At 35.2% G+C, this 23,387-nt stretch overlaps 3 protein-coding genes and 1 long non-coding RNA gene across 4 annotated transcripts in view; 3 read left to right on the forward strand and 1 right to left on the reverse strand.

The window, feature by feature from the left end:
- The window catches only part of LOC141644049 (putative transmembrane ascorbate ferrireductase 4), a 150,835-nt gene that overhangs the window by 104,821 nt on the left and 22,627 nt on the right, over positions 1 to 23,387 (forward strand). The window lies entirely within an intron of this gene.
- Positions 8,710 to 12,515, forward strand: LOC141644044 (uncharacterized). The gene is made up of 3 exons (XR_012543875.1): positions 8,710 to 9,238; positions 11,586 to 11,816; positions 12,267 to 12,515. It is a non-coding gene; the product is annotated as an uncharacterized LOC141644044 (long non-coding RNA).
- Positions 16,757 to 19,468, forward strand: LOC141644046 (putative histone chaperone ASF1A). Its single transcript, XM_074453460.1, has 4 exons — positions 16,757 to 16,993; positions 17,180 to 17,316; positions 18,558 to 18,673; positions 18,888 to 19,468. Exons 2-4 carry the CDS (start codon positions 17,208 to 17,210, stop codon positions 19,269 to 19,271), a joined length of 609 nt encoding a protein of 202 aa, XP_074309561.1. The 5' UTR covers positions 16,757 to 16,993; positions 17,180 to 17,207; the 3' UTR covers positions 19,272 to 19,468.
- On the reverse strand, positions 19,637 to 21,233 carry LOC141644045 (putative acetyltransferase At3g50280). Its single transcript, XM_074453459.1, has one exon. The coding sequence runs from the start codon at positions 21,047 to 21,049 to the stop codon at positions 19,691 to 19,693; it is 1,359 nt and encodes a 452-aa protein (XP_074309560.1). The 5' UTR covers positions 21,050 to 21,233; the 3' UTR covers positions 19,637 to 19,690.

A 23,387-nucleotide genomic window follows, 5' to 3' on the forward strand; every position in this document is an offset into this window, starting at 1 on the left:
TAAGATTCAAAGTATCTAGATAGATTGATACATCTTCATAGATACATTTATTCAACTTTCTATTTACACACGATATTTTAATTGAAGAAAAATCAGTGATGTGTACCTATAACTTCTTCTATGACTGAATCGTCCTCTCTTCCGTTATCTGCTACAATACAATTAAAAATAAAAATTATTAGCATACCTAAAGCAATTTCAGCAATGGATCCCTAATTCAATTAATGTTTCTAGGGTTCCCCAAAAATGTATTTAGAACAATAATGAATACCTGAAGGAGGAGAACATGACGAAATTATCACCATCCTAAAAATAGTATCAAAACATTAATTAAGTCACCATCAAAAACTAAAAACACGGTCTACAATCAAAATTCGTAAACCCTAATTTTTTCAAATTTCAATTGTTCAAAACCTAATTTATGATTTTTCAATTGTTTATGTGATACAAAATAGAAATCTGAATACAAGCTTACTTTTGATGCGCAGCAATGGAGATGAAGGTAGTGGATATGGAGGTGAAGCAATGGAGATGAAGGTACTGGAGATGGAGGTGCAGCATCCTTGATTTTTCAAACAATTTTTGGTTAGTTTTGATGACGTTTTGAGTTAAAGCGCGTGCTTAGTATGAGTTAGGTTGGTTCGTACGGTTCGTACGTTAGAGTAGTTCGTACCTGATCCCGTCGGGATGCCGGGATGAGAATCTCGCTTGTGGTACATTATTATTTCTCGCTTCTCTCCACTACTCCATCTACTACAACTCTGACTATAAATACTATAGTACCATTTTAGACTTGCTCCCCACGGAGCCTCAAATACAGTACAATTACAAACCTCCGCCCACGGATTCGGTTCCTCCCCAAAAATTGTAATGACGATTCAGAAATCGTAAATTCTTGTTACTTATTTATTTTCTTTTTCTATTCTTCTTTAAAAGTTAAAATCTTTTTGTAATTTTTTTTTTTTTTGACGCAGTTGGCGCGTTTTTGCACTAGTGCTGAGAAATGCGGCCCCAAACCGCGGCTTCCAAGCCGGTTCAACAAGCTCCACTCAGTTTTCTCCTGCTCCTCCTAGGGTATGTAATTGTTTCTAGCTGTTTTACTACTCTGTAATTGATGTGTTTTGTTTGGATTAATTTGGGGTATAATGGATTTAGGGTTGTTGATTTTGTTTAATTGCATTATTGATCCTTTTTCCTTGTTTATTGATTTACACTCTTTTTTCTATGCTTGTATAATGGAAGATGTATTACAAGTGACTGGTAGAAATGTTTTTTTCTGAATATAGAAAATTTGACCTTGTGTTTTTATGAGTTATCGGAATGACGAGTACGTAGCATGATATAATCGCAGCACAAGTATGTGTTTCTGAACAAGATCATAGTCGGATTAGTTTCTCTTGTAAATAGTGATGTGAGGTTGGTGCCATTTCATGGTAGTTGATTGATTCTGTTTAAAATGTTTGTGTTCATTTGTTACCTTATATATATATATATATATATATATATATATATATGGTCGAGATCCGGTGAGAACCACCCATATATTGAGAACCATGAGAACCTATTAAGATCGCTGGATTATACACAATTCCAAAGAATTAGTTTGGTTGGGAACGTATAAAACTTTAGACGCAAATTATAAACCACACGTACACTTCTCTCTCTTCTCCCTCTCTGATTCCTCATTTGATCACCGCACATCACCAGCTTCTCCTTCGCCGACCACCGCGCATCACCAGTTTCTCCTTCGCCAACCACCGCACATCACCAGCTTCTCCTTCGCCGACCATTGCGTTTCTCCTTATTCACTGTCATCGACTACCGTCACACTCTTCTTCACCGCCATTGACAAAGGTAAGTTTCTTGATTAAATTCAATCAATTTTGTAATTAGAAGATATGTTTCCGTGTTGTAACAATAACACGATGATTTTATGTAAAATTTCTATGATTGATACGATTTTAATCTAAATGGCAGCAACGATGAATTAGTTTGACCCTAATATCAGTAAATTAGGGTTCATAAACAGTTCAATCTGGAATTACTTTGACCGTAATATCAGTAAATTAGATCGACTTATTTAGCAGTATAGTAGGCTTTTATGTATCCTTTTTTGTCCTTTTTTTTTCTTAATATAATTTTGGCCTATATTTTTAGCAAGTTTATTAGTATGTATACATAAGCTAGTTTTTGAAATTAACCTGATTCTGGATGGTTCCTTTGCCCCATCGAGTCCTGAACCTTTGTTGTTATAGCAGCTTTAGCAATCTGGTATTTAGCAATCTGGTAGAAATAGTATTTTGTCATTATCTGTAATGTATGAACTTAGAATTGTTCATTAGTGTAAATGGGGATGCTAAGAAGAAAAGTCGTTTTCCAGTCATTGGAAGCCATCAATTTTTGGTAGTATTATTGTAAGGTCGTAACATTGTACTTGGTGTTTCTGATATTGTCAACGTCTTGCCATTGTGCTTAATCAATGGCTCTTATGTCTTAACATGCTTCTGATTTTGGCTATCGGAATAGGAGTCGCTTTTGATGCACATAGTTAATTGGTACGAGTACATGTGAGTTGTAACAATTCCGACATTGAAGTCGGTGAAACCCAGCTGACTGAAAACAAATGTCCAGTGCCCAGCCAGCTACTTCAATAATACCCGCTACTATGGCACCACGTCCTTTCAATAGGCCGCCTAGCGACATACGATAGACCATTATAAGTCTAGCGCTTTCGGATTATAATAGAACCAAGCTCCCTTTCTATTAACTTTAATGACAAGCTACTTTTCCTCTTGTAGTAACTTGCATCACCCAGTTAATTGTTACAGGTTCAGTCAACTCTACATCGTCTCAATTGATTACCCGGTATTCAGTTTCTTTCCTTGAGATATGCTTGGTATTTTACTACATAGCACAAATCATTGTCACTTCCTTCGTCTCACACTAAATTCCATGGTATTTGAAATATTATGTGCATTAATATATTTTGAAGGTGCGTGTTAAGTAAGGTTGGGAGTGTATGTGTCTTAATGCAGATACGAAGTTGGGAGTATCACATACAACATTTGTTCGATACGAAGGTTGGAGTATCACTCTATATATATATATATACAATTCAGTAAATTAATTCGATTGAAATAGCAGTATAACAATATTTTTTGTCCTTTTTTTCCTAATGCAGATACAAAGCTTGGACTTTGGAGTATCACATACAACATGAAAGTGTGTGTCTTTGAAGGAGGAGAAACAAATTTTAAGAGAAATAAAAGAATATGAAGTAAGAAGGCCAAAAGTTATTGCTAATGCTGCTATGAGAGCAAAAGTTCAGGACTCGATAGGGCAAAGGAAACTTCCAAGGTCAGTTTAAGGTATATGAAGTGATCATCTATACTATTGTACTACTTTTTAGCGTAAAGATGAGCAAAGTGCACGAAATATCAGGTTTAATTCTCTTAAAACTTGATATGCTACAACATAGACCTAGAAAGCGCATCATTTGGGTCCAACTACGAAAGTCAATTAGCTCAAATGGGAGAGCATGTGCAATGCACAAGATGTGGGTTCAACTCTCACATTGGCTAGGACATACCAATGTTTCTTTTACATTGAGATTGCGAAATTCCAGAATGTATGGTCATAGTATATATTGCATAAGCTAGTCTTTGAACTTCTGATTTATACAAAGCTATTACATTCCCTCCTTGGCGTTCTTGTTGCACGCACGAGTCTAATTCTGGCCTTCTCATCTTTGCCTAAGTATGAATGTATGATTATGGCATGTCTAATCTTAGCTAGACTGTACCCGCTTGCATCTCGACAAGATGCAATCATGGAATTTATTTAATAGGCTATATGGGACTCGAACCCATACCTTTGTGCAAAATTTGCACATTGCTCTACCATTGAGCTAATAGCCTTTAAAATACACTAAACAAATACGAGTAAGAAATAACTAACATAAGTACCTTGAAATGTTTCTCATATATTAGTAAGATATGTAATAGATACACTAAAATGCCTTGTAGTTACATAAAAAGGCCGGTTAATACATTAAATCTTCTCCACAATCATTTCCCTTATTTCATGCACATAGAACCTTATTTCATGCACATATAATCTTATTTTATGCCCATATAAAATTAATGTCAACCAAAAGTAATGAGTATCATAATATAACTAACTGATGCAACTGAAGAACTTTTTAATGCACATAGATCCTTATTTCATGCACATAGAACCTTAATTCATGCTCATTTAGCACTTATTTCATGCACATAGAAATTATTTCATGCACATAGAAACTTATTTCATGCATTTACACCCTTTCTCTTATGATGGGAACGGGTTTAACTTAAAATGAATGTCCTTGACCAACAGTAATTAGATGAAATTGGAGAACTTTTAAATGCACATATAACCTTATTTCATGCACATATAACCTTATTTTATGCAAATATAATCTTATTTCATGCCCATATATAACACACTTATTTCATGCATGTACACGGTTGTTTGATGCACATATATTGTTTTTTCATGCATCTACATGGCTACTTCATGCATTGATAAGTCTATTGCACCCCAAACCCTAACCATTATTATTGGGACAAACGATGGGGGAATAGTGAGATAACTACACTAAAATGTTTCTCATATATGAGTAATATATGTAGTAGATAGACTAAAATGGCTTGTAGTTACATAAAAAAGGTCGGTAAATACATTAAATGTGCACGCTTGCAAGGTCGCCTAGAGATAATGAATACTTGACTGCAAAAATCACGAACAAGGCAAAATGGTAACTACTGAACTAGCAAGCTAGCAGCTCGATCACCAGCAAAGATGAATACATAGGAAATCAAAACACACAGGTTCTAAGAACAAAAAGCTTGAATATTGCAGCTGATATAAAAAGCTTGAATATTGCAGCTTGAATATCGTGGCAAGATACGTAACATAAATTGTAATATAATCTAACCATTGATATTACTAGAGTCGGTCTCATAATAAATTTTGACCCCTGGTTATGATCAAGGTAGCAAAACATTTCCTCACAGGATTCGAGCGCGCAAAAGTTTGCGTTAGAGGGGGAGTCTTCTACAAGTTGTGCACTAGTGCCACTGCAAATTCATGCTTTATAACTTATTATACCACATAATTATTTCTAGGAAAAATTGCAAATTATTATCTATTATAATCAAGATTTTTCAAAATAGTACATATTATCCTTTTTTATTCATAATACTACCTACATGGTTACAACTCTTCTCAAATTGTTACCTAATAAGCTTAATTATGTCATAATTGATTTTAAATCATCAAAAAATTAGAAATTTAACCCATTTTGCCCTTTTCTAAACAGTTACTTACCACCATCTTTTACCCTTCTACTAACACAATCAAAAGTTAGCCACCATTGCCATCACCACAACAAGTGAACACCACCTAAATTGTAAATAGTGGTATGAGATATGAGAAGCTTTTAAAACTGAACTGAGCTGAACTGAACTGAATAGAGCTGAGCTAAACTGAAGTGAGCTGAAAATAAGCCAGGAAGAAGAGGGCCTTACTCCCCAAATCTCGGTCATTTGTTTAACTATGTCATTTCTTGTTGTCTCGGTTAGAGCTGACGAGGTATGAGCCAACCCATTTTGGGCCGGCCTACTTGACCTGCTACTTAAACAAGCTTGGTCATAGAAAAATATTAAAGTAACGGGTCACGGTACTCACGGATAACAAAAATAGGCCAGCCAAAATTAACGAGTTGGTATGGACAAAGAAAAATGTCACGGGTCGGGCCGATAGACATAGACCTGCTAAAAAAAATATTTTCCTATTTTTATCTACGTAACAACTCTAATATTAAAAAAATGTATTCACTCCGCACACAAAAAGTTCTTCCCATTTCAATAAAATATTCGAGAAATCCCTCTACTACTCAGAGAATAAAAATTCTATTAATTTTCCCTCCAAAAAGCATTTAGCTAAATAAGGTAATAAATAAATTTTTCTTTCATTACATTATTATCTTTTCAATGAATATATTCTTATAAATAAACTCTAATTTTCTAAATAAATTCACAATTATGATTTTTTTCATTAAAATAAAATAAAATTGATATTAAATTATACAGTATAAGTTGCTAAATTTTTCAGTAATGCAATAATTATTACTGCAGAAAGTAACTTGACATGTGCTTACAATTAGCTTCGTGACAAAAAAATTCACTAACAAAAATTCACAACTTAAATAATTTTTTTTATTAATTTTCCATTTCATTTTTTTGTTTTATATCAAAATACAATTGAGTGAACTAATAAATATTAATGATGTGCAAATTTAAAAAGTATATAAATCCTCCTATATACAAAAATAATACAATTTTTCTAAAGTTTTCCCTCCAAAGTGCTCAAACTTGTATGGAAACAAACTAAATTTTCATTTATTAAACTAATTTCCCATTTAAAATAATGTATACATAAAAACTGTCTCTCTTATTATTAACTTCCTCACGAAAAAATGATTTTTTTAAAATAATTTGATGTAATTAAAATATTTTCATAAAAAACACAATTCGTGGAATTATTCAATTCTTTTTATTAATTTGAATATTAGTTATTTTTTATAAAAAAAGTGAGATATAAATCTAAAATCTATAACTAAATACTAAATTAAAAGGCCTATATTTACCGCGCGGGATCTACACTCATATAACTATAAACCGAGTAAAAAGTTATTCCATTTCAATAAAATACTCGAGTAATATTAACTTACGTCATTATTATTTCCTTTATGTTTTGATTTTCTCCACTACCATCACTCGACTATAAGTAGTACTACTCCCTATGGCCATTCCTTTAATACTTCTGGCTTTCGGGAGTCTCTTTGTAGGATACTTGGCCAAAGTGTGACCTGTTAGCCCATAAGTAAATACTGTGACGAAGGGCTCTTGATCACCCGACACGATCGTACGAGGATATCCTTGCTCCCCACGCATACTCCAACAAAATCATTCTCTAATTTACAAACCGCCTGCTTGCTCCGCAAAATGATCCGAAAATGTAATTTTCTAACTTATTTATTTTAATTGTTTTGCCATTCTTCCTTAAAATATTTTCCTATTTTTTTTAACAGTTGGCGCGTTTTTGCCGTTGTACTGAGAAATGGTTCCCCCAAACCCGGTTTCCGAGGTGGTTCAACTATCTCCACCCAGCTTTATCCGACGAGGGTATGTAATTGTGTTGATTTTGTGTTTAACTGGTTTTAAGCCGAGTAATTATGTTTTTTTATGTATAGTCAGACCCCCGTAGAGAACTTGATAAATCTTCCGTAACATTAATATTGTTGGCGCGTGACGTCATTATTATTTCTGTTTTGATTCTCTCCACTACCCCATCACTATGAGACTACAAGTACTACTCTTTAGCCTTGCTCCTACGGATACTCAAACAAACTTTTATCACTCTCTAATTTACAAATCTCCTGCTTGCGTTGCCCACGCATTCGATTTCTCCGCAAAGATGATTCAGAAATTGTAATTCTTCTAACTTATTTATTTTAATTGTTTTGCCATTCTTCCTTAAAATCTTTTCGTAATTTGTTTTTTTTAACAGTTAGCGCGTTTATGTTGTTGTGCTGAGAAATGGTGCCCCCAAACCCGGTTTCCGAGGTGGTTCAACTATCTCCACCCAGTTTCCTCCGGCTAGGGTATGTAATTGTGTTGATTTTGTGTTTAATTGAATTGTTGATCTTTTTCCTTGTTTATTGATTTACACTCTTTTTTCTATGCTTGTATAATGGAAGATGTATTACAAGTGACTGGTAGAAATGTTTTTTCTGAATATAGAAAATTTGACCTTGTGTTTTTATGAGTTATCGGAATGACGAGTACGTAGCATGATTTAATCGCAGCACAAGTATGTGTTTCTGAACAAGATCATAGTCGGATTAGTTTCTCTTGTAAATAGTGATGTGAGGTTGGTGCCATTTCATGGTAGTTGATTGATTCGGTTTAAAATGTTTGTGTTCATTTTTTACCTTTTATATATATAACCTAAGCATTTTTCTTTTTTGGTATAACTTATATAAGGAATCATAGTCATAATTTTTACAATCAATATTTGTGCAAAGTTCAAATAAACTTAACAATAATTGCAAGAAAATATTAATAAATCGTGGCAAAATTCTAGCAAATTATAGTAAATTGTAACATATCGTGGCAAGATACGTAACATAAAAAAACGGATGTCTTAACAATTTTGGGTAAAAGCCTACATGTAGAATCATAACATGATTTTTATGATTGTATTATTCTTTCTTATTGTAATAAAGAGTTATTTTAGATTGTCATTACTATATAAAATGTATTCTTTTTACATTTTTTTTTTTTCAAATGAGCGAACTTATCTCACGGGTGAATATCGAACCTCCAACTTCATTGTTTGAGTAAGATAAGTCCTAATTGTTAACTTATAAGCGTCCTATTTCTGAATAAGTTAAGTAATTTGAAATTCGAGCTTGTTTTCTCATTTTATATAAGTAACAAAAATTCGGTAACAATTGACTGAGATTAGAAATAATTATTAACAGAGTAATTACTCTGTTAATAATTAATAATTACACTCTTTTATACACTAGTAGAAAAACCCCTATCGCGACGCAGTTATCGCGGCAGTTCTAATAGAAACGACGCGAAAAGCTCAATAAATTGGCGGGAACACAATTTTTATGTATGTAGGAGGTCTATTGCGGCGGTTTAAGTAAGAACCGACGTGATAATTGAAACTTTTTATGGCGGTTTCAAATAGAAAACGCCACCGTAAGTCAATTGTGGCGGTTATATTAACAACCGACGTTAAGAATGACGCTAAAGTTAATACTAATCTATAATTTTTTGGGTTAAAAAACCGCCATTATATGTTTTTGTGTCGGTTTTTAATCACAACCGACTTAATAGCAAAACAAAAAAAAACGTAGCCCTTTAAAATTCTCACACACGTTTATTCTTTAGTCTCACTGCCAAACCCTCAATCCCCCAATTTAATTTCAATTTTCCCCTCTCCCTAATGAAACCCAAACTCCCTCCACCAATATCGCCTTCACCTCCTCCACTCCAGTGGCCACTCTTCCGCCAGGGACATCGCCTTTGTCGCTCTCGCGCACCATCGTCCTTCTTCTCCTTCTAATTAAACCATTGTATTGATGGATTTCGTCCCCCTTCGTCTCCTTTCCGGACAGGTAATTCGATTTTTCTTTTTTTTTTTAATTATTCTCTCAACTACTCTGTCATTTGTTTCTCTAATTTGCCATTAAACTAAAAATAAAGATGTTGGTGGGTATACAAGACTACATATGGTTGTTTTTTTGGAGTACAAATGATTGGAAACAAAAGGTTTGATCAATTATAGGTTGAGTTCGTTGTTTGTTGTTGTTTATCTGAAATGGAGATATGATTATCAGCCTTTTGTGTTGTTATTGGTCTAATGTTGTTGTGAGGATACTAGTAATCAGTATTCCGGGTTTTAAACATGATCCCCTTATTAACATGTTCTTTATTGATGTTTTAATTCATTTTGCAACAGGGTGTTGCTTATAATCCCCTCTCTCTTTTGTCTTCTGCTCTTTTCTGGTGGTTTGTCCAACTATTTTGTTAATGCTTTGTGTTAGCATTTGAAACTTTCATGCTGGTTTGACATCAGTTAAAAGTAATTTTGGTTCAAATAGGGGAGAGCAAAGTGATGATTAAATATTAGCAAAGGGAAGTAAGAAGTGAATCATCCTATCTTTATTTCCGTTTTTGTTTATTCCCTCCATCACAATCATTTGTTTACCTTTGTTAAAAATACGTTTCGTAAAGAATATAAAATGTAAACAAATGATTGGGGCGGAGGGAGGAAAAAATGAAAGTAGAATATTAGTGAAATCGATAGAAAATGTGGCTTCTTGTTTGGCTGGGGTTTTTAGTTATAGTGTGTATTTGTTTGATTCCGCTGACTGATGGTTTTCGTCGATTGAGTGAATGTATCAAGCGGAAAGTTCTTAGGTACAGCTATTGTACCAGACTACCAGTTACCTGTGCTTCTTTTACCTGTGTTTGGCGTAAGTACTTTAGGCATCCTATTAATTGATTGCTGTTACACTATTGAAATTAAACCGATGATTGTTGTTATATTATTGAAATTATTGTTCTTTTTCCTGAAATTATAGTTGATAAACTAGTCGTATATGATTTGAGCCCTTAATTTCTCACATTTTCTCATTTTTCGGTCACTCTACATACTAATCTTCCTTTCAATTTTGGCGTGGGGTAAACTTTTTATTTGAGCTCTCTGTCATAGGTTTTTTACATAAATTGAGATGCTAAATTGTGGGAAATAGGGATGAAATTTAACGGAATTGGGAGTGAAGAATGAATATGATGGGAAAAGATGGACGGGACGATGATCGGTTGATGTAGTAGACTAGGATTACAATAATAGAAAGATATCGACTTTTACAGGAACTACGGTTGGACATTTTTCAAGACCTTGAGTTGGGTCATGCTTGTATATGTGTAGTAGTTCAGTACTCAAAAACCCTTTCACGTAATTGGCCATTTTATTGCTCTGATCTTCATCACCATCGCAGACCCCTTGAGTAAGTTGCCTTACCTTTTCTGATCAGGTGTATGTTTGCATAATGTACATGTAAAATGTTGATTTGTGGCTTGTTGTAGTAGGACTAGATCCACCCAAGTGTCTCATACAATGCTAGTGCACTAGTGCAGTGTAGTTTTTCATGCGAAAAACATGGTTCATTGTTGGGAAACGCGTTAGATTTAGTGATGGAACCATAATTTGAAGTTAAATGATGGTAATGGATATATTGATTGAAAATGTTAGGAGGCGGACTAGCAATGAAATGGAGTAATTTAGAGAAACTATCTTGAAAATTTGGACTAAATTTTAAGTTCTTAAAATGGTTGTAGTTCACTTGGTTGAAAGATTATTCTGATGCTAATGCCATACTATATTACTATACTCCTTATATATGTTAATGAAGAAGTTTTGAAAACTATCTTTGGTTGTTGGGGAAGAGAGTCATGCTGGTTGTTAAAGTACCATACTATATTCTTAATTTTAGTTTAACTTTTAAGACCATACTTCTAATGCACATACATACAGGAGGCAATTAAAACAGGAAGTTTAGCTTGAAATGAGGCTGAGTACTGACTTAAGTTATACTACTACACACCACTTTTCCCATCTTATTCATTTTTCACTCCAAACTCCTTTTCATCTTTACATAGCCTTGTTGGTGATATAAATTGTGTGAGCCTGTTGAGCGAGTTTTAGTGACAGCACCGTCGAGGGAGGTGTTAATGGAGGGGAATAAAATATAAATGACGGATGATACCACTGTATGATGGGCTGGCTATGAGGGGAACATAATAAATAAATATTTTAGCACAAATGTATGGTAACATTAACTTTCTGAATGTGGTTTATCTCGCGAATTTCATTCATAAGAAGACATCTTTGATTGATTACTGTTTGTCACGCCTTCTTGCCTCTGAAATAGTAAGAATGTGGTCCAACCTTGTCAGGCAAGTGACGTTCTTTTTTGGGATTGATGGCGCAAACTCCTTCAGGATCAACGCATTGGTGTTGGCAGGGCTGACAACAACCAAAACCTGATAATACAGGTAGCAATAGCTTAAGAGGAGGCAAAATTCTTCAGAATCAAAAAAGAGGGAGCTGAACCATTACTCCTTAAGTATCGAACAACCTCATTAAGTATCAACAATCGTTGTCCGCCACAACCTCCTCTTTTTCTGGTAAGTTCACAAACCCAATTCAGTTTTCGAATTTTCATTTTTCCCCAATTTCCCAAACCCTAATTCTATTGATTATATTTGTGAAATGTTTTCAAGAATTAGTGCTATGTGTGACAGGTCCTTTTTTTTTGGATTTTACGAGCTCTTATAATCTCCTGAATTCTATTTAGATATAGTTCATGCTTTTTTAAGGTTTTAGCTAGTGAACATAATTTCAATAGCATTGCGCCGCGTGACGAACCTAAGTATCAATCTATATAGCACATCGCTAAGTGAGACAAAACCAGTGTAAGTAAGAAGTCATTACTCATTATCTTATTCATTTGATTTTGTCTCACTCATGCAAAAGCTTTCAATTAAACTCGGGAGTGTTCTATAATGTCTTATGTTGATTTTAATAATGTTTAGGTTGTTTTTCTAATTATTGGTTTGCTAAATGTATTATTGCAGATTCAACGTTAATTGACGAGATAAAAGATGTTAAAGACGTGTGGGCTATTAAATGTTTAGAGAACATGAAATGTTAGATTAGTTTATTCACTAGACGTGTATGTGATTATTTATACACTTGGATGTATACTTTTGACATCGACACTATTGTTCAGTCGGATGATATGCAAGTTCGTTGGTTGGCATTCTTTTGTATGCATTGTTTATTTATTTCGCTATTTGGCTTATCAAATCAATGTCGACATTGCTGCCGAAATTTTGGTAGCAAATAATTTTTTTTAAAAAAAAATATTTGTCTATGTTGGCGGTTCTTAAGTATGAAACGCCACTATTAGTTCACCTTTAGTGACGGTTCTTTACTAACAACCGACGTCATAATTACCTTTAGTGACGGTTCTTTAACAACAACCGACGTTATAGAGAACATGTAATGGTGGGAAGTTATTATTGAATTACCTATGGTGGCGGTTTTTAAAAAATAACCGTCATTATAGATGAGTTACAATGGCGGTTCTTGTCTAACAACCGTTGTATTATATAAGTTTATAATGGCGGTTTTGTATAACAACCGCCACTATAGGAGAGCTATTGCGGCGGTTTAACAACCGTCTACAACCGCCGTAAAGTTTATACGACGCCGCGATAAACGACGGACCCTAAATCTCTAAAAACCGCCACAAAAGGTCATTTATAACCGCCATCATAGGGGTTTTTTCTACTAGTGATAAACCACTTGTAGCCATATTTGTAGACAATCTCCAGTTTTTGTTTGTTGTCAAAGACTCGTAGTAGGTTCTCTCTCCTTGTGAGTGACCAATAACCAATGGCCGCACAGTTATTCTCCGAAAAAGCAATGTCCTGTTCTATTCATACGGCCAAAGGTTCCTTGCGAAAACACGTTATTGGCTGACGCATCTCCATTAATCAAAATTAACTCTTTGAGTGCCATCTCATGTGCCGGAGTAACATTTTTTTTGGCATAATTAAATGTGTTGTTAGTTTTCAACTTTTTATACATTATCGACCAATATAACTTTGCGACTTAGTATACGACACATTATTCCCTTTAATTTCCGAACTTTCCACTTCTGCTGTATTTTCATGTTCTTTAATTACTTATTAACATTGGATGATGAGCTAGTTAGTCTGATTGGATGATTAGTTACATTAAGTTTTTGTTATTATATTTGGAACCTTCATCTTGATGGTTCGATTGTTAGTCACATTAAGTTTTTGTTATTGTTTGTGTCACTGTGATGATTACAATTTACAAGAGGTGTCAGTATGCATTTCAGCCCTATAAAATCACCACGGTTATAGATCTGATCCTTCCGTTTCTTTGGAAACAGTCTGGTAGATAATGATCAAGTTGTGTAGAGATCGATTTTTTTGTTGGGCGACAGGCTGGTTGATTGTAGACTATTCTGAGTTAGGATTTGTTTTTATAGTCCATGGAGTTGTATTGTTACAAGTCTCGGGAACCATTGCTCATAGATTCAATCCGAAATGCTTCTCCTTTTGTTTTGGTTGGTGTTGTTCATAATTCATATAGTCTAAATTTCATACCTACTTGTCTCTTAATATTTTCATGTTCTTTAATTAACTGCTTAACATTGGATGATGGGATAGACGGCCATCTCTCGGGAAGGTATCCTGATGTTCTTTTGCCAATATGTTTCCATTCATTTATGCTACTATATGCAGTGATTTATACTTTGAATTGTGTGTTTTTTCCTTTTATTGGTGGTCTATGTCGTTTTCACCTTTAGCTTAAGCGGTATTTTAGAACTCCTTAACATTATATTTAACACAAATGATTATATTGGAGCCTTGATGTTGAGTTTTTGGGGATTTCATCACAAATGATTTGTTGGGAATACTTAACTTATTTCTCAACTGTCGGTATAGTAATCATTCTCACTCATTTTTTAACCCGCCAGTTAATCTTCAGTTTTGTTGTGTGATTTATTTATGATGCGCGATTTACTTATGTTGTGTGCATTTAAATCAAAAATCCATAAAATTTAAAAATTTATAAAATACAAAAACATGTTTTTCTTTATTTTAGGTCGAGTCTTGGTCAATTGAGTAGCAATTATGATAGTTTGCTTTGTTTTTGCATTTGAATCCCACTTAAGTTGTCCATGTACATTGTCTTGACTAGTTATTCATGAAAACAAAGCTCATAACTCAAGTCTTGACCGTAATAGTATGCCTTATCCCAGGTAAATTTGACAATATTATGTTGGTAAACCACTTAAATTTCTGAGGTCTATAGAGTTTCTTAGGACAGAAACATCAATAAACTGGTCTTATTTGTCAATTAGGCTAAAAGAGTGTGATTCTTCTTGTGGAATATGTAATATCAAACTGCATAAGTGTGACATTAGTTTCTTAATTTTTGCGCATTCATATGATTAAGTACATGAGGAGAGGCGATTCATACCGTTCAAATAAGCCATACAATATTCTTTTGAGGAGAGGCGATTCTTACCATTCAAATAAACCATTTTATGTCATGTGGGTAGTAGCTTAAATTTTATAGCAATAATCTCTTATGTTGGAAAAGAAGAAATATGAAGCAGAGAAAAAAATAAAAATAAAAGAAGAATACAAAAAATAAAAGAAGAGACCGAAAAAAAAAGAGAAGAAAAAGAAAGATTGCTTCATTGAATTTTGTTAAGAGATTATAAGTGGTGTGTACTAGAGTCTAATGCATATTTGGAGAGCAATTCATAGTCTCTCGTATGTTGTTAGAGTTGAGATGATTTCTCTAGTTGGGATGATTTATGTTTTGTATTATTAGAATTGGCTTTTGGTTTAGCGCTGCGACTATCGTCTTAGCCTCACATATCCATACGTGCCTTGACACAAACCATTTCTATACCCTTGCCCATTTACCACCCTATTGTCCTTGATACATGTACTTTTATCTTTATTGTGAATGCGTATTAGTTAGAGAAATTTCTATCACATTAGAATACATGCATGTTTCATAAGTTGAGTGAGTGTCTTAATTATTTCTATCTAACATATAACTTACCCCTTATGAGTGGATGAGTGAATCCGCGAGAATCCAACTAATTTGTCTTGTAAGATTGAAAGGTATTTGGCTGAGTCACGGTATCATGTCACATCTTGAGTTTAGCTGCGTTCTTCTATATGATCTAAATTGAACTGAACTTATAGAATCTGAACTGAATTAAGCTGAAATTATTAATTTACTCCGTTAATAATTATTTCTAATCTCAGTCAATTGTTGCCGATTTTTTTTATTTATATAAAATAACATGTTAAATTATGACAATTACAATTAATATCAATATTACGGGTTCAAAAGCTAGTACACGTATACACCGATATTAAGGCCACATTCTTTTGCACTAAAACTGACCTGATATGAACTGAACTTAACTTATATGATCTTAGCTGAACTTATAAGATCTGAGCTAAGCTTATAGGATCTGAACTGAACTTATAGGATCTAAACTGAACTTATAGGATCTGAATTGAACTGAACTTATAGAATCTGAACTGAACTAAACTGAATTTATAAAATCTGAAGTGAACTTAAATTAAGTGACTTTAAGTCCAACAGAACATGGTTAGTCCTTTTGTGTATCCAATCCAACATTTTGAACATACAAATATAAAATGTACTCCGTTTTAATATACAGTCCGTTTTTCTTAAGACCATTGCTTTTGGTCTGAAATAAGACGGGTAACATGTCATCATTTTACAATAAAATATTGTTATTTTCTGATAACATGTTACCATTATTGTTCACATCATTTTCAGGGTAAAAAATGACACCTCTAGTCATAACATTTTGTGAATTAATTGGTTACATTTTCTTAAAAAATGGCAACATTTTATCCGTCTGACAAATAAGACGAAAAGTGTCCGTCTGAAACAAGAATTTGTGTTTAATATATGTCATATGCTCATATTCACATTGTCAACAAACAAAAATTAATCATTTTTGGTCTAATTTTCCGAGTCATTTATTTTTCTGATGAACACCTCGATCGATTTACACATCCTCTCAACTAGAGCTGGACTTCGGGCCGGTTCAGCACGGGCCGGGCCGGGCTGAACCCGGGCTGTGTTGGTGGATGGGGAGCCCGGCCCACACTGCGGGCTGTGGGTGTGTGGGCTAGGGGCGGGCCGGGCTGGTAAGTGGTGGCCCTGAACCGGCCCGGTTGGGTAAAATGGGTTGAAAAGTTGGCGGGCTGAGCGGGCTGGGTGGGTTGGGTAGTGTGGGCTGGGGAAAGAGAACCCAGAACCGGCCTTATTGTTGAGCGGGCCAAGACAGTGGGTCAACAGGCTGGGGTATTTTGAGCCCGAGGGTGCGGGCCGGGCCAACCTGTGCTGGAGTCCAGGCGTCCAGCTCTACTCTCATCCGAAGTAAAACAAACTATAAAAAAAAAGTCAAATGTCAAAAGGCTAAATTACTTATGAATCACCCTTATCAATTCTCAGTTTCATCATTGTAAATTGTATCCCATTTTCATTTTCCCTCCATAATTTCCCCCAAAATTTCTACCAACAATTTCAAACATTTTCACCCCTCTTTCTCATCTTGGCGCCTTTTTATTAATACCCTTTTCCCGCACATTTCACTACTTCAGAAATCCCCACTTCCCCAAATCTCTCAATTCTTCACTATTTTCCCCCAATTCTCCAAAACCCTAATTTCATCCGCCGAACCTTTACACGATTTCAGGCGAGTTCTTCATTATTTGTTGAAATTAAATCCGCCCTTTTGCTTCTCATGCTTCTAATTTTCATCCCTTGTTGCTGAATTCATTTTCCGTTCACTTTTAATTTTAGGGTTAGGGTTTTAAGTGTTTAACGCTATTGGGTAATTTGTTTACGAACTTTGATTAATTGTTTTATTTTTCCTTTCTAGTTGATTTAATCGATAAATTGGTGATGCGATGAGTGCTGTTAACATCACAAACGTTGCAATCTTGGATAACCCGGCGCCGTTTCTCAGCCCGTTTCGCTTCGAAATTTCTTACGAATGCTTGGATTCTCTGAAAGACGGTATATTCTGATTTTTTCCCTTCTTTGCGCTTAATTTAATGTTTGTTTTTAGTATCATGGTTTTGCCATTGTTCTGATTACTGGGTTTTCGTTGTACATGGAATCGAGTTGTTATGATTTATGAGTGTTACTTTTGCGATTCGTTTAGGTTTTGGTATGTACAATGAATATTTGTCATACGAACCGTTGTATCGAAAGGAGAGTTTTGTTTGTTCATGACAAAGCGAGTTTGATAGGAAATAAACTTTTGCAATGATGTTATGGTGGATGAAATGTTTCTGTGAAGAGGAGACGGGTGTTTAGGAATGGATGTATGATGTTGAGTGGCTGACGTATTTCGAGTTGATGTGTAAAGTTGAAGTATCAGGAGTTTATAGCTACTGAAATTCTGAAATAGCATGTAATGTCAATCATTATAAATTCCTAGTGAAGCGAGATGTCTGCTTAGCTCATAATTTAGTATTTCTGCAGTCCATGCTGTTGTTCGGCATGAATTGGTTGAATGATGTGAGACATAGTTAATACCAGCTTTAGAATTACTCGTCAGCTATACAATAAAACGATAAACTGGTAGTCAAGATGCAAACCAGCTGAGGTTTTAGCTGTTGAAAGAGAAACTACTTCAGCTGATGATGTTTACAAAAAAGGCATTTGATAACGAGTGTAGCTTTGGAAATAATTTGATGGTGTAGAAGTTGATTGAGCCTCTGGATTATTGGAAAAAGTCGGGGGTTCAGATACTGATTTAGAGAAATATCTGATTTTTTTTCACATGGCTTGAAACTAACCTATTAGCACAATTGGCGTGCCTTCTCTGAGTACTCCTGCTGAAGCCCTGCGTACTCTGATCAGGCTATTGATGCTTGCGTCTGCTACGCGCGGACACGCCTATACCTCAAGGCAAAAGCTATAACTTGGTTAATCATTTTAGCTTGTTAGTGTAGCATAAACTATGACCCTTTGACCCTTTTGTCTTAGTGAATCTTTAAAACCAAAATTTGAATCTTTAAAACCAAAATTTTATTACTCTAACAAGTATGCTGCTCATAATATTTTTTGATTTGGTTATTTGTTGAAATTGTAATGATAATATAGCGGGTTCTTGTGTGCGGTAGCTCTCATCATCTTTTCGTCACTCTTTTGAATGCTTGTCGATCTTGATGGACATCTTGTAGAACATATTTCTTTTGTTAATGTTGCTTCATGTAGCAATCTTTTTGATTGACGGCATTAAATAACAGATATAGAATGGAAACTCATTTACGTGGGATCAGCTGAAGATGAGACTTATGACCAACAATTGGAAAGCGTGCTCGTAGGACCTGTAAATGTTGGCAACTACCGTTTTGTTCTTGAGGTTAATATCCATGTCTCTGCTGTTAATTTTCTTGAGTGAGTACTGAGTATTGTATGAGAATAACTTATATGTGAGACTAGCCCAAATCTTCACGTATTCTTCTTTTAATTATTTGGTGAAATCGCTAATCTCACATATAAGACAATCTCACATATAAGACTAGCCCAAATCTTCACGTATGCAATAGTTTAATGTGATCTCTTTCTCGTGCTAGGCAGACCCACCAGATCCGTCAAAAATCCGTGAAGAAGATATAATCGGTGTCACAGTTCTGTTATTGACCTGCTCTTATCTAGGGCAAGAGTTTATCAGAGTAGGATATTATGTGAACAATGATTACGAAGATGAGCAGCTGAGGGAAGAGCCACCACAAAAGGTGATTATCGACAAGGTTCAGAGAAATGTTTTGGCTGATAAGCCTCGGGTTACCAAATTCCCTATCAATTTTCAACCTGAGAACAATGAGCATGGAGAGCAGCCTGCAGAATCACTTGATCAAACTGCAATTAACAATGAACAAGAACAAGAACAAGACCAACAATCTTCACCACCACCACCACCACCACCATCACCACCACTCGATAACAAGTCTGAATAGCACTCGTTGGGTCTGAAAACTATATTTTTGATGATTAGTGGAGCGAATGGGCAAATTAGCAATGTTAGTTATTTTTGGTACTCGTCTTGCTTGGTTTGATGTGTAGCATAAAGATTTGAGAACGGTGACTTCTGCTCGAAATTAAGATGTACAATGTACTTTACAAGACTTCTGAATTTCTGGTGTGTTTCATTGCTTCACTATTCTGAAATTAAGGAATCCTCTTTTGAACTTTCAATACCAGAATAATCAAGAAATTTGAAATATCTCAATTTGACCAACATCGTCTCAATTCACGACAAATGCTATTGCAATGATCTTCAAAATTTTATAGAACTTTCGCGTTATCATTAAAACAAGGTAAATTTTATAGAACTGTCGCGTTATCATTAAAACTAGGTTGTAAATGATTGTATACATCAGATCCTAGAAATCAAATTCAAGTGATCATTGTGTTGCGACTCTTGCGAGACAAAACACATAAACTCTTGATCCGACAAAAGAGCAGCCATTGTATCCGGCGCAAGACATATATCCAAATCCACACTACCATCACCTTCAGACCCCAAATAAGCATTCACCTTGCCATCCACTTTATTCACATACCCGCTTCGAAAAGCCACTAATTTACCAAGCCCAAATTGACTCTCATTAAGGTCGAATCGGGTAGAACCTGCCACTGTCACATTTTTGGACACTGAAGTTTTAACTGAAGGTTGAAATTCAATCCCCTCCTTATAGGCCCGCGAGACCAAATCCCGTCCTGCTCTGTCATCCTGCGCTGCTACCGCCTGCTGAAGCAGCGCGGCAGCCCACCCAACACTATTACCCAACAGGTCACCAATCTTAGCGGACCCCATTGCTTTAATCGCGTAATTCCCAAAGTAATCACTTGTCAAAGGTGGATTAAACCGCGGCCTAAGATTAACAGGTAACGCGCAAGTTGTCAGCTCATTCGGGTTTAATTTCCTAACCCGAGTAATACATTTCCATACAAACGCTGTCAATGACAGAAATGTCGAAATTGTGTTATTTGAATTATTAGCTATGGCTTTAATCCTTTTCAAAGATTGAGGCGAGAATCGGATAAATCTTCTCCTTAATTCCGGTTCTTCACTCATAGGCGAGAACCGGTACGGGAGCTTGAAAACCCGACCGTGAATAAAATCAGGCTGTTTGACAAGTGGCAGACGAACCGAACCGGAGAATGTTCCCATAAAAATATGGGACCATACTCGTTGGAAATGCAAGACAGAGGTACCATCAATAACAACATGATTAACACAAAACCCAATAAACACACCGTCTTTCAACTCCGTCACCTGAACCGATAACAACGCTCTCGTATGACCATCATGGTTAATACTCGTCTCACCAAAATCAAACAATTCTCGAACGAATTCAGGAACATCCAAACCCGGGCCCACAACATGATCCATACTCAATTCATGAGCAGACGCGTGGACCAGTCGGACACCCGGGCCCGTAAGGCAATCCACGTGGACGTAGCATGAGTGATCATGTGGATTTGGGACGGTTATGAGTTGGCCTGCTAGAGGGTAGAAGTATATAAGGGATTGTGAAAGGGATAATTGAAGGTGTTTTAAATAAGAGGAAGGTGTGAAATTAGAGGGTTTTGAGTAAAGGTAACCGAGTTGTGCATTATGAAATGGTAACCATTTTAAGTCGAAAGGGTTGAGGTGATGAATTCTTTTGGATTCATGCACTTCAATCTTTGGTCTTATGTTGTATTCTGAGATTAGTTTTGTTTTTGACATGATTATTATTGATTGATTATATTGTAAGGTTTTTTGGGAGTAATTTATTAATTTATGTAAAGATGGGTGAGGAATCTGAGAAATTAGATTGTCGGTGGTAGCTGAAGAGATAAAAAGGAACGCAGTGGTGGAATTATAAGGACTGGTAGTTGGGGCGCTCGCCTCTCTGTTATAGGATGAAAATTTAGATGTTTTTAGCTAAGAGTTTAGAAATTTTTTCGAGTTTTTTAAATTGATGGTTGAACCTAATCAATGATTTTATAGCTTAACATGCGATTACATACCCTCACTCGACTGTATGTTGAGCTTGAAGAGTAGATAATACACATGCTCACTCATATTATGTACTGAAAATCTACTATTAAGATATTTGGAGATTCCTAAGAATTTAGACCCGTGGTCTTTTAACCAAGCTGTTTATATGTCTCCTTAAATCAGTTAATGTATTATACAACTGGTTGTATATACAACTTATTCAATATTGTTGAGCTTTGTTACAAAGTTGTCGAGTTCTATTAACAAAATTATCGAATTTATAAGTCAAAAGTTGTTGAAATTTTATGAGAATAATTATTGCCTCAATAACTTCGTAAAAAATTTCAATAACATAAAATAACTCAACAACTTTTGTGTGAAATTTCGATAAACTTTGATGCGGTTGTATAATCTTTATTATACTTTGGTTGTAGGATAGTATTTGTGTCCTTAAATAGTACTCCGTATTGATGAGTAAATAGAGTTACACAGGACAAAACATGAGTGAAAACAAGCTTGGTACTCGTATAAGATAGAAATGTAGCTAGACTGCTAGAAGGACGTGTTTGAATTGAGTGACAAGTCTATCCAAGATAAAGAAACTAATTACTCGTATAAGATAGAAATGTAGCGGACTGGTGGTTGTATTTCTAATACGCACGATGCAAAGGCGAAAACAAGCTTGGTAACCAAATGATGAAAACGTGATATAGAGCAAGTGCTTGTAATTGAATGTGTCCGATTTTTTTATTTGGTAGGACATGATTGAACAAATAGTTGTAAATAACAGCCACACGTACCATTTTCCTTGTGTATTTAGAGATGATGTTCAATAATTGCACAAATTGTAGGCTCCAAAGTCCAAACATGGGCCTCGTCTTTTTTTTTCTTTTCTCACCACCCTCGAACCCAATTCTATTGAGTCAAATTAATTTTTGGGTTCGTGGGTCGGGTCAACATTTTCTTAATATCAGCTCTAATTTTAATGTTATAAATATATCTTATATACTTTGAATTATATACGCATTATTAACGGTTACAAGTTACAATTGCTCATTTGGAGTGTAAAATGACGCACAAATGCACAAGGACGAATATAACGTTGACGAGGTTTGAATCCAGGTCATGAGTATCAACCTCGTGACTTTACCAACTAAAGTAGCTAATCCGCACAAGATTTCATATTAAGAAAGTACATTATTTTTCTGAAGTATGTGAAGCAGCTCATATTATAAAGAAAGTTCACATCAATTATAGACTTTGAATTTTTGGCTACGATAGTCAAAAACATTTATAAAACACCATTTTCTCAAGGGCTCGCTATGTTAGAAAAAATACAACTCAAACATATAAACGGGCTTGTAGTCCTTCTATTAATATAGGGCTCTCAATGACTCCTCATGCCGATGGGCGAAATGTCATGGCTATTGGTGTCGTACTTATCTTGGGATCCACGTTCACCATCGCTTTTAGGTAGAGATGTTTCTCTACACAACTATAACACCAAGACAATAACGTCACTAATAGCCATGACAATGCGCCCTCCGGCACAAGGGCTATTAAGAGCCATACAGTAATAGACGGATTGAGAGCCTAGATATTTGTAGTCCTGCCTTGTTTTTATAGGCGGAGCTCATAGTAAACGTTTTTTTTCCAAGGGTTCACCACAATAGAAAAAAGACTTTCGAAGCATATAAATGGGCCTAATTCATCTATTATTGTAGAGCTCTCAATGACTCCTCATGCCAGTGGGCGAAATGTCATGGCTATTGGTGTTGTACTTGTCTTGGGATAAACATTTATCATCACTTTTAGGTAGAGATGTTTCTCTACACAAATACAACACCAAGACAATCACGTCATCAATAGCCATGACAATGCGCCCTCCGGCACAAGGGGGCATTAAGAGCGCTACAGTAATAGACGAACTGAGAGCCCATGTATTTGTAATGCCGTCTTGTTTTTATAGGCGGAACCCATAAAAAAACGTTTATTTTTCTTAAGGGTTCACCACAATAGAAAAAGACTTTTGAAGCATATAAACGGGCCTAATTTTTCTATTATTGTAGAGCTCTCAATGACT

Source organism: Silene latifolia, chromosome 2 (genome assembly GCF_048544455.1).
Source record: "Silene latifolia isolate original U9 population chromosome 2, ASM4854445v1, whole genome shotgun sequence".
Classification (NCBI taxonomy): Eukaryota; Viridiplantae; Streptophyta; class Magnoliopsida; order Caryophyllales; family Caryophyllaceae; genus Silene; species Silene latifolia.

Bases quoted from the DNA above. Each gene is read 5' to 3' on its own strand.
- LOC141644046 (XM_074453460.1), top strand. From the start codon at position 17,208: ATGAGTGCTGTTAACATCACAAACGTTGCAATCTTGGATAACCCGGCG. The intron at 17,317-18,557 runs GTATATTCTGAT...ATTAAATAACAG, and splicing joins CTTGGATTCTCTGAAAGACG to ATATAGAATGGAAACTCATT. The intron at 18,674-18,887 runs GTTAATATCCAT...TTCTCGTGCTAG, and splicing joins ACTACCGTTTTGTTCTTGAG to GCAGACCCACCAGATCCGTC.
- LOC141644045 (XM_074453459.1), bottom strand. From the start codon at position 21,049: ATGTCAAAAACAAAACTAATCTCAGAATACAACATAAGACCAAAGATT.